Here is a 12289-nt window from a genome sequence, read left to right on the forward strand (position 1 = left end):
TGTATTCTCTTTCATCTTTCACTGCTCTTTTTGCAAAGATCTGAGGCTGGAGATTTTACAGGAAGTTACTTTGCTGCAGAAGAGAGACTTCTGAACAAGCATGTCAAGAGAATACCATAATTTTTCCTCTTGGGGGAAAAAAAAGGGGCTGCTGTTCAGTTATTCCCCACCCCTTCATTGTGGCCGCTACTTTAAGCAACATGTAAATCCCAGTGGACCAGAAGTTTTCTTTTTCTCATGCAGTTATACCAATCTAATTCAGGTACTTCCTCATTAGGAATACTCCTAAACACCGCCATCCCAAACTTCTGGTCTGTGTTGAGAACCACATTTTGCCTGCTTTTATCAGAAACACATTCCCCATCTGACAATCCCTCTCAACCTCAGTTTGACTTCTACCCAGATATACCTCTCTGAGTTCTATATATCCATCCCCTACTCTAAACACTCTTGAATATGAGGCTGTGGAATACCCAATGACTGTGACACCTCTTGTGTGATGTTGTGGAATGTGTCTGTCAGCCACTGACAGATCAGACACTGTCCTGTGTTTGTCCAGACTCCAGGTGCCCTTGCAGTCAGGAGCTGTAGGGCTGGGGCACCTGCTGCCCACCATGCTAACTCTGATTCCTGATGTGCTCCCACCCAGCCAGCACAAGGGGACAGAAAAGTGATATTAGTACTAACACACCAGGGCAGCTCTGGAGAGAGAGCAGAGACCCATGTGAGTTAGCAGTGCTGATGAAGACACAAAGTATTGAAGGTGCTCTGTGTGTGTGTTTATTGGGGGTGGGATTGGGGTTGCTGTGGGGATTTAATGGAGGGACAGAAGAGGGATGTGAAGCAAATAAAAGAAAATGACCCCAGGGCTACTTTGTACTAATCCATTTTTCAACACTTCACCTCTCATAGCCCAGGCCTTCCTAATCCCTTCAGCTTCCATAATGCGAACACATAATTTCTGAGTAATGTAAACCAGCACATTTTACCTCAGGCAAAAGAGGAAACAGCTGTTTGTGGTCTGCAGTTATCTTGCAGAAACTTTTTGGTGGTTAAGGCTGCAGCTACCAGAACTTGCGTCCTCTAAAACTCTTGAAACACCTGAAGATGTACACATCAGCATAACACTGCATATATTACATGAGTTACAGCTTAATTGGTCAGTAATAAAAACCTCTGTTTGCATCAGATAGCATTTTGAACATTTATTAGTAGGTCTTTCAATCAGGAGGATGAAAAAAAATTTAAAAAACATTTGCTTTGGGCCAAATTAAATTAGAATGAAATAATTTCAGTTCCAAAACTAATTTTCTGTAATAGTCACCTAAATAATATAATAAAACTAGTATTCTGCCTTCATTCTGCTGCCATTTATTAAATCTTCATACTAGCACCTTCATGCTTTCTTCTTTGCTTTCTGACCTGCTTTGAAGCAATGTCCTTCTAATATCCATCATCAAAAAATTTACTACTATGCTTCAAGCCTTTTTTATACTCTCCAATGCAAAACCCAAGAAATGGCTAAGCTACTACCAGGGCTGCTATCTATTGTATTAATAATTGTTTCCTTTACTCTCCTGTTGAACTATCTATTTACTGAGCTTTTATTTTATGAGTGTTTTGAGGCAGAGAGACTGTTTTCCTGCTGTCTTTGTACAGCATTAAATTGTTAGTAGGTAGCTGCTAAGTACTGCTGTATCTCTAATAAGAATAAAAACTAGTATTAGAAGCTATAAGAGCAATACTTATTTCATTATTGCTAGAAAAAGTGGAGGTAAAATCTACATTAAAATAATGTTCAAATTATCAAAATAATTTAATTTGCTAGCAACGTTCCCTAAATAATCTGGCTTAGAGTCACAAGCACCAGCTGAAACCCTATTCCTGAAATACTGGAATTTCAAAGTATGTGTGAATTATGTGAAATGAAAGTGAGCAAGAAATGTGGATTCTACAAGAATGATTTTAACTACATAGAGTGGTAGAGAAGAATGTGTGTTAGATGATATTTTCAGATGACATTTCTGCCTTTCTGAAGTAAAACCTGTTAAAGGTATAAATTCTTGAGGAGAATCTAATGTATCTGCTTGAATGCAGATGCTAGAAACTACAGCAGAAATTTGTGATGATTGAAATTAGACAAAATAATCATGGGTTTCTCCCACAAAGCTGAGTTATCTTACTGCACATTCTGTATTTGGTATTAAAATATGTGTTGGTCAATAAATTTAATTAATATTACAAAAGTACTATTAGATTTTGGAATTAATTTGTTAAGACTTCATGTTGAAAATTGGTCTTTGCTTACACTTGGCATCTAGTTTTGCTTCTGTATCCATTTGCTCTTCCATTGAGTTAAAAGCCAAACTGAGGATAAGCAGACTTCAGTAATGCAGCTTGTAAATTCCTTTCTGAGGAACTATATAAAGATGTTGCACATTCCTCAGTCAGGACCTAAGTGGCTTCTTGCAATTACAAGCTTAATCATTCCATGATCCAAAAGCTATTGAAAGACTCAATCTTATCATTCCTTGCCTACTTCAGCAGCTGAGATTGTAAATTCCTGCAACATGAGCAACAGGCGAGGAATAGTTTCACTAATCAGTCACCTCTCTCTGTGCATCCATCACACTTTCTGTAAAAGGGGGGTAGTAATGTTCAGCTTGCTTTGAATCTTTACTTACAAAAGAGGAAACGATGTCTGTATGAATTTAGGTTTTTTTCTGCATTCCTGTTGTGCACAGAAGTTTGTTGCCGTACTTTATTGTGCTAGGTGCTTGCAAATGTGAAAGAATAATCTCATATTCAAACTAAAATTCTGCAGTTTACTCTTCAATACAAAACTGTTATTATTATTAAGTCTCTGTGTACTTATAAGTTATTTGTAAATTCTTGACAAAATTTCCTAATCAGAATTGCAAAATCTAGACTCCTCAATCTATAAAATATGTGAGTAAAAGCTGACTGATTTTCAGAGAAGGTGACTAGTACAGACTTCTCCTTTTCCAGCTATAATAATGCACACACTTCCCATTAAGTCCCATTTATTTACTTAATTTGGTGTTTTAAAAATTAGTGGTATTTCCTCTTAATGTCATAAAATATTGTTAGGGAAATGGTTGGGGTTTTTTTAACATTTCTGAATTTTCAGAACACAAAATGATAAAAACTTTCCAAACAGTGAGCTTTTGAACAAAGATTAACTATGAAATGTGTAAATCAAAAGGAGAAGAACACAAAGTTTCTGCAATAGAATCCTGCAAAAAGTGGTGCTTTTCTTGAACACTGACACTAAACTCTTATAGGTCTTATAAATTCTGTTGCTCTTGTGGATGGTGTAGATTTTCTAGAATGCTAAGACAGTTCTTTTGGCATTCTTGAAATAAGTAGGGGAGTGCTTTATCCTGAAGTATTTTAGTTGGACAGTTTAAAGTGAAAGAATGTTGGAAAATTTACTTCACCACACCGTATTAAGTTTATTGGTTTATTCAATGATTTTGGGGGGGGGGGGGGGGGGTTGTGTTTTTTGATGGAATTTTGGTTATTTTTTGGTGATGTTGTTTATTTGGTTTTTTACATGCTTTTTGTTGTTTGTTTCTTTTGACATGTTAGAAGGCCTCTTAAAACATCAGATATAAGCAGAATATTTCTGATCATTCTTTGATGTGAAGAATTTTCTTTTGCCTATATACCAGATACACAGATTTCAGTAATACAGCCTTGGGACTTCCTTGGGCTCTTCAGTAACCTAACTCTATGGGGTGTGAAAGGCAGGAATTGTGATTTATCCAAGTATGAATTGCCCAATGGCAATTTGGCCCTCCTGAGATGGTGTGCAACATTATCCCATCTTGAAATGGCTTGAACTGTATAAACAACATGAAATAGAAAACCAAAGGGATTAGTGTCTCCTGGGAGACTGAGAAGATCCTCTCTAAAAGTTGTGGGGCATGTGACTGGTGGTGTCTCGGTCAGAGTGGGTAACAAGAGCTTTTCCTCCCCCTGCTGTGATAATCCCAGTGTTTGGTCTGGTTTGTTCATAAGAACTGTGTAGGACTAGTGATGTTAGACACCTGTTAGATTTCTCTGGAGAAATAAGCTGGAGTAGAATTTCTCCTCACCATTAGCCAGCGAATGTGGGCATCTTCACAAACAGAGACATTGCGTCTCATCCGTGGAGAATGAAAATGTTAATTCAAAGGCAGTGAAACGATTAGAAATCAGAAGTCATAATGCCCAAGGTGATCACACTGTCAAATTTTGCCTACTCTGTTGTATTTCCTTTTTTCTGCATTCACAACAATTAGACATTTCAGTAAAACTTAAAAAATTATGTGACTTTAAAAGCAGAATATGACTATGATTTTCTCATTTTTGGGGTGATTACTCAACCTTTGCAGCTTGTATTTTCAAGTTTCTGTCCGCAATTACAGGATCTAATATATATTTCTTTTTTAAAATATAAATCTACTTTCATTAGAAATGGTAGCCTTATGAATATGAAATGATATTATATTTGTAATACAATGGAAGGATTGCAGACACCACTGTTGCTTTGGAGTTGTCATACAGAGGGAACACAAAGAATCTTGTTGGTGTTAACCATGCTTTAGTGTTTTGCAGTTTGTAATGGGAGAGCCTTTGGGTGTGTAATGGGTCTGCCTCTGGCAGTGGCTGATTTCAAATATTTTGGTCAAACGGAAGTTCTTACCAAGTTCTTCTTTTGTTAGTGTGACCATAGGAGGTTGTCTCATTTGCCAAACTAAGAGGAGACCAATGGCTGCTCAGGCCTTTGCAAAGCACAAAGAGCATTATTAATAAGTCTCCACAGGCTAACTGTGCAAACTGCACATTGTTAAAAACATGTGCACCTTGCACTGTACACTCAGGTAGTGATGATTCTGGATGTGCACTGCATCAATGAAGTGACAACTCTAAAGTGGAGAATCCCAGATTTAGTACAAGTTTCTCCAGACCCCACTATTGAATATGTTCACACTTGACAAACAATCTTTAAGTTCAGCTTTTGTCAGCTTTTTTTCCCAAAATTGTGGACACAAAGTGCTCCTGAGGCATCTTTCTCTGCAGGTGTCCTGAAGCTAAACTGTCTCTTCCTTTTCTTCCCAGGCTCTCTTCCTTCTCATAACACCAGATTCATTGCACCTTGCACTCCATCCTAGGCCTCCTCTATGTGGGCAGCCTCTGAGTGATTCCTTATTTGAAGATTTTAAATTAAAACATTTATAAATCTGAAATATTTTCCCGGCATTTTTCTCTGTGGCTCTGTGACCTGGACTTTCTGAAAATGGCTTGCTAACTTCTGGCTCAAAGAGAAAGGATGAATCGGGGCAAGGGAAAAGAAATTGCTTATGTTCTTCACAGTACAGTGTTGCCTTCTTTTTCTAGAATTCTATTGTCAGTGTTTGAAAGAACTAGAAAGAATAAACTCTGAACCAGGTACTGTTTGCTTTCGTTTTCACAGAGATTTCATTAATAATAAATACCATCAAACTTTGCCAATAATACTTCTACAAATTGTCAAGGAAAAAAACCCCCAAACTCAAAATAAAAGCAGGAGAGGATTATACTATTTAACTGTCCAAGAGAGAGACTGCCTCTATTTATTTTTTTTCAGAGTCCTAAAGATGACCAGGAAAGGAAATGAGAAATTAAAAGCATCTGAGAGTTAAATGAGTTTCCCCTCTATTTTTTCCTCATTCAAAGTCACTTGAGAAAATTCTGTGGCTGATGGTTATCAAAGCAGTTAGTGATTTCTCTGCAAGATCACTCAATATCTCTTACATTTATAACTTAATGCAGTAAAATTTCTTTCTCCTGTCTATTTTTTCCTCTGAGGCATCTCATTTCTCTAGAACATATAATCTACTCAAATTTTTCTTGTCAAGTTATTTTGTCTATTTGTTATGATCCTTACCTGTTTTCTTTACAGGCTCTGGCATCTTGCCTTAGTTCCTGATGGAGCTCCCAGCTGTATCTGCAAAGCAGGGTATGAATTACTCAGGAATGTGGCTGCAGGGCTTTTGAGACCCCCTAGAGAACCACTGGCTGGAAGCCCCCATCCTGCTCCTCCCCCTTGATCCCCCACTGCTGTCAACCAGGGCACCTTATCAGCCGCAGGACACACTTGACAGGCTACATCAGCTGGGATAAATATAGCCAAGTTCCAGGAGCCAGGGAGCTCGGGCCACCCAAGACTGGCTACCACTGATCAGTTGGTATAAACCAGAGCACCGTGTGATGCTGCACATGCGTACAGTGCGTTTGTAGCTCCAGGCATGCATTGCATGGAGAATTCCAACACTGCCGTGTTCATAGCACATCCAGCAAACTAGATCTGATAGTTACAGCTCCACTGTGCTGGCTCCTGCTTACTCTAAGTGTGTATTTGCTTACATTCCTACTACTTATTTCAGTTTTTGTTTTTGTCAGAGCTGAACAGGCTCTTGGAAATTATTTCTCTTGTTTCTTTTTTTCAGCTCTTCTACCAAAGACTGTATTTGTAGAACTGACTGTGAACTTTAGGGAAAGAACTTTCTTTTGCAGAGACACTTACACATTACTGACATTTGCAGTCACAAGTAGAAAGCATGACACTACTTAAATAGTTTTAGTCCTCCCTCCCCATCCACCCACTTGATCCACAGCATACATTTCTTGATAACTAGCAAGACTTTTTTTTTAATTCTTTTAAATATCATTTTAAAAATAGTTCCAAGGTTCTGTTTTATACCACTTGAAGTTTCAATTTTTCTTAATCACACAGAAAAGATCTGGGGGAAGAATCTTACTAGAAAATTATTCTTGTATGGCCATTTCATGCTCCAATCATTGCTTCTTTTTTATTCATATATTTAGCATATGGCAAAATAGGAACTGTGGACAATAATTCTTTTATCATCATGATGGTTTATCAATTTTCAGTTTTAAGCTTTGCCAGAAAAACTCTGGAGGCCAAACATCTAGCACATTTTAGCTACCACTAGTATTGACAAGATAATAATAAATTTTTTAAAGTGTGGCTTTCATTCTTTCCCCCAGCTTTACTATCCTGTAAGTACCTTATTTTTAAAGGATTTCATCTTTGGCACAGAGTTCAGAATAGAGCAGTGTGCAAGCAGCTCATCAGTCACTGTACTCTGTCCTTCACGTCTGATGCTCTCGGTAGGCTGACAGGACAAATGTGAGCGTGCAAGAAACACAAACACTCATGCACCTCTCCTGATTTGGGGCCAAATACTTCCTCCCCTTCCCTTGAAGCAATTTTTTATGGATGAGTGAAGAAAACGGGTAGGATGTCACCTTTGTTTATTTTCCATTGCCTGTTTCTAGTGGAGCACAAGTTACCAGGATGTGTGCTTGACTACTGTCTTGTGCCTGATATATTTCACTGACCATTTGCTTTGACTTAAAGCCTTTCAAAGGGTTTGGGTCTCACTACTTCCCCACAATGAAACAGAGCTATGAGGATTTAATCTGATGCAGGGAAATTATCCTAATCCAATAATAACTTTGCAGATTTTGTAATTTTTAATGTTCTTTAAAGCAACATTTCAAATGTATTGCTATGTTCAAGACTGGGAAAAATGAATGCTTTGTCTGCTATTACACCCTAGGTTACCAGGTGGCAGCATTGTTGTAAAAGTAAACTTTTTTCTAGCATTTTCTATATTAATTATATTATATATCATATAATATCATAATCTTTTAATAATAAAATGGCTATGCAAATGAAATATATAATTTCAATGGCTACACTAACCTAAAATAGATGTGTAGTGGATTGTGATACCTGCTTTCTAGTTCACTGTGACACTAGATAATTCTTTAGCAAGTGTGTGAAGTTTCATCCTGTATTCAAATGAAAATGATGTACAAGAACAGTGAAGCAACATGTAATAGCCTGTGCTTAAAAAGTGAGTGAGAGGGAAAATTCTTTCTTTGTCAGAAGAATTACTCTGAATTTCTTGTTCTGTGCTTCAGACAGTGGCTTTCACCACGTAATTCAAAATCAAGTTCAAAAATTACAGAAATTGGTGACCTGCAGTGACAAGCTGTGTGATTTTGGGTAGCTGCATCTTGGCTTATGCAGAGAAAACCAAGGATTTATTATTTATAGCCAAAGTTAACAGCACCTCCTTCTAAAAACTCTATCCAACTTCTTATTAAAAGGCTATGTATTTAGGGGCTTGTGACTGCCCAAATGTAGCTATCCAGGCAGAAAGTCTATATATTACTTTTCTATTTTGGGCTTCCTTTCCTGGTAGTTTCTGTCATGCCATTTAATTTCTTATCTCTGTTTCTGTTTATTTGCTTCTCTGCCTCTTTGTTTTGTTTCATGAAAATGCCACCTCCTCGGTGGCAGCAGTTTCTGAGGACAAGGCAGTGAGATTGCCTCAGATTTTGGCTGCAGATTTACTGGTGTGAATGAAGGTGGCACAGCTGAGGTGGCAGAGCACAGGCCCAGCAGGACTCATCCACAGAAGTGCTCATAGAATCAGAGAATATCCTGAGCTGGAAGGGATCCACAGGATCATCATCCAGCTCCTGACTTTGCTCGAGATAGCCCCAATACTCCCACCAGGTGCCTGAGGGCATTGTCCAAACGCTGCTGGAACTTTGGCAGGCTCCTGCTGTGACTTTCCTGGGAGTTCGTTCTAGTGCCCACCCACCCTCTGGGTGAAGAATCTGTTCCCAATATCCAGCCCAACCCTCACTGTTTCCTTTGAGGTTTTGAATCACAGGGTGCTGGTGTGTGCACAGCAAAGCCACTTACTGACCTTGCTGACAGAACCTGAGTTTACAGTGACTTAGATTTGGGTAATGCTGGTCCTGCTTGAGCTTTCCTCTCACAACTATTTTGTATCCCTACCCTTTGCACTCCGTATTTGAGTTCTTTTTGTGTATTTGACAGCAACTTGCTTTCATTTCATGGATGTTCTTTTAACTGGCTTCATGATAAACAACCTGAGTTGCTGCGTACTGTAGACTAAGGGGAAAAAAACGCAGTCTGCATATGCTCAGTGAGAACTTTCTATACTTCATCCTCTGAAGAAGTTTTGTTTGTGTCAGTGAGTTCCAGTGCAGGGGTCAGCAGAGTTTTCTATGCGTTTATCTCTGGGCTAATGTGAGACTTGGACTTAATCCACACAGTTGAACTAAAAGCAAACAGCCTTTGTGTCGGGTGCTCCAAACATTACCTCCCTCAGGCACATCAAAATAAAGGGGAGAACCAGCAGGGTTGGGGGAAAATAGGTGGAACTTCAGTGAGGGAAGGGATCACACCAAGTTGAGTGGGAGGAGGAAATACAAATCTGTGAATGAAGGGCATGAACGAGGAGAGAAAATTGTTTTTTCTAAGTAATATGGGAGGGATTTGAAATAGATTCTCAAAGGACAAGAGTATTAGATGGGGAGCTGGGATAGAAATGGGGCAGAGGGAAGAGAACTGGTGATGAGACTGAAACTGTAAGGGGATGTGGGATGGGAAAACTATAAATGGCTGAACAAATACACTGGAACTGAGAACCATTCACATAAAGAGAAGCTGACTGGAGGCAAATGTGAGAAAAGTTGGCCTGAGAGGAAGCAATAAACTAGCTGGGCAAAAGTTGAAAACAGGCATTGAGAATAAAGCAGTTGGAATCTACTAAATATGGAGGCATCTACTGGCTGAATCTAGTCATGGAGAAAAGCTGAAAAAAGAGCTGGGAATTGATAGCTCAGGCTGGCAGAGAAGGGAAAGCACAGCATGAGTGAGTGGGGAAAAAATGGAAGAGGGCATATCTAGAGAAGAAATCTAAAATTATGTTTCTGAAAGCAGACACCCAAAACTCAGAAACTTAGGTAAATCTAAAAGACCCCAAACTCATTTGTATAGGCAAATGCCCAGCTCAGCACCCAAACATTCCTCACTTTGCATAAGGCAGAGGAATCGAAGCACTCTGCACAAAGCCACCAGTGGCCAAAGGGCTTCTTGTACCTAGAGTGCTGCTGCTGTGCTGCTGGGGAGTTAAAACAGCAGCTCAGAGGGAGCCCTTAAGGCACAGAAACTGCATTCCTTCCTACCACAAAGCCGCTTCCCCAATCCTTTGCATAACCTTGGTCTCCCCAACATCTCCTCCCACCCTTCTTTCTCCTCCACCACCTCCTGCTAACCCTTATCTGCTCCACCACATCCTCATTCCCCTCCTGTCCATAGACTGCTCTGCTCATTCTCACGTACTGCTTTGGCTCCCCAATAACAAAAAGTAACACTGTGGGGAACTAAAGGTATGAAGAAGGAGGATGTGGCTGGATGAGTGGAGAGAATGGAAAGAAAGACAGAATGGAAAGAAATTTGCCCTGAACAACATGATCTAATGGGCCTGCTTCAAGTAGGGTGTTGGATGGGGTGACCTCCTAAACTCCCTTCCAACCCAGGTTGCTCTGTGATCCTGTGTGCTGATGTGAGGTGCACAGCTAAGGCACACATGGATGACTTATGAGTGAGGAAATGAAAGAATATCTCAGCCTACTGCTGTTTTCATGGTCTTTGGAAGAAGTTCACATTCCCCAGCTCTTGGAATAGGACTCTGATTATTTGGTTTATATACAGACCTCTCCGCTGAGCCAACTGAATTGCAATGTGCAAATTTGTTAGAGAAGAAAGGTGAAACTTGGTGAAGTTTTAGCTATTTTTACAGTTTCTTTAAAGAGCAAGCTCTTCACCTACTTGACTGTAATATATTAGTGGGTTCATTATAGGAGCATTTTTATTACAAGCACTACATTTTTAGTGTTTTAAGTATATGTGTATGCAAAACTATGTAAATCTGATTTGAATATTTCTTAGAAGAAGAAAAGGTGGTGAGATAGCAGTGTAACACACAAAATAAATTAGAAATAAATGCAGATCCTTGGAATTGGTACCACAGTCTGTGTCATATCTTAGTCTTTTCTATCCCTAATCCTAAATTTTAAATACACAAGTGTGGGATTTACATTGAGAACATACTGTTCTGGGCATTCTCAAAGGAAAAATGCTTGTTGTGTTGTCATCAGTAATAAAGTCTTTGCTATGAATTTACAGTGTGCAGCTAGAGCACAAGGGAAATTTCGAACAACAGTATAAATAGATGGAATTGAACTGTCATGTGATATATGTACTAGTTATGAAGCTGGCAGTGTAGTTTGAATTGAGTTTGATGATTATGAAGTGAATTTTGTTGTGTGGAGATTTGAATGAGGGAGTTAAAAAAATAGAAAGAAATGGAAGCAAGGCAAAGAGATTAAGTGATACAAATAGAAAAATAAACTAAGGCAAAAGGCTTACAGAGGAAAAGAAACCTGGCAAGGTACAGACCCTAAGCCCTGTTGTAATCAAAAGTGAAGACACACAGATTGTAAGACTCTGTCAGTATATGAATCTTAAAATGAGGGTATAGAGATAAAATTTCTTTAAGGGGGAGATGAAAAACCTCCAGCAGATATATTGAGATGTGTGTGTATACATTTTTCAGGAAGTTTGGAGGATTCAATAAATGGGGTTTTCAGACAAAAATAAATAATAGCACCTTTAACTGCAGCCTGTTTCATGCAGGTAAGTAGCTTATGTCTAGAAATGTCTAAAACTCTCTTTGAGTAGAATTTAAAAATGCACACTACTGCTGTGTATTATTTTCAGCAGATTATCAGTATAATCAGTGCAATTTTTCTACCGTTGATGCCTCCTATGTACAGCTAGAGGGAGTCTAATATATTGTAGGTGCAGTTCAGTATTTTGAATTTAGCCCACTGATAGTTTCCTGAATAATCTTTCCACAAGAATTGATTAGGAGCCACTCAGAAGCTAATAAAGCTGATTTTTAAAGTAGGCTGCAAAGGGCCAAATAGGAGTTGAATATCCAACTATAGTACAAATACTTGCTTTGAAAGAGGATTGATGATCTGTAATGGCACTGGGCTGCAAAATGTTCCAATGGACTTGTGCTAATCATGGGTCATCTCTCCAAATAATGGCCCTCCCTGACCTTTTTCAATCACGTCTTCCTGTCTAGTACTTGCTCATCTTCAGAGAAAATGGAATGCTTGCTCCTCTGTGATTTTGCAGAACCTGTGATTTAGTCATATTCATTTTGGTATTTTTGTCTAAAATAGCTGAGGAGCTTCTGCTTGCCTGTGCAGCTGAATGGTGATAATTCAGCTTGCTCAGACAGCCCAGTGTCCCCAGCAGTTGGATTGTGTGGCAGACAAACAGAGCTCTGGCAGAGAAGAATCATCATTCGGTCTC

At 39.0% G+C, this 12289-nt stretch overlaps 1 protein-coding gene across 1 annotated transcript in view; it reads right to left on the reverse strand.

Annotated features, from left to right (window-relative positions):
- MYBPC3 (myosin binding protein C3) overlaps positions 1 to 6085 on the reverse strand; it is a 58435-nt gene extending 52350 nt beyond the window's left edge. Inside the window, exon 1 of the mRNA XM_033063925.1 lies at positions 5936 to 6085. Coding sequence (XP_032919816.1) covers positions 5936 to 5960 — 25 coding nt within the window. The 5' untranslated portion in view covers positions 5961 to 6085. The remainder of the gene's footprint in view (positions 1 to 5935) is intronic.
- Positions 6086 to 12289: the final 6204 nt, after the last annotated feature.

Source organism: Catharus ustulatus, chromosome 6 (assembly GCF_009819885.2).
Source record: "Catharus ustulatus isolate bCatUst1 chromosome 6, bCatUst1.pri.v2, whole genome shotgun sequence".
NCBI classification, from domain to species: Eukaryota; Metazoa; Chordata; class Aves; order Passeriformes; family Turdidae; genus Catharus; species Catharus ustulatus.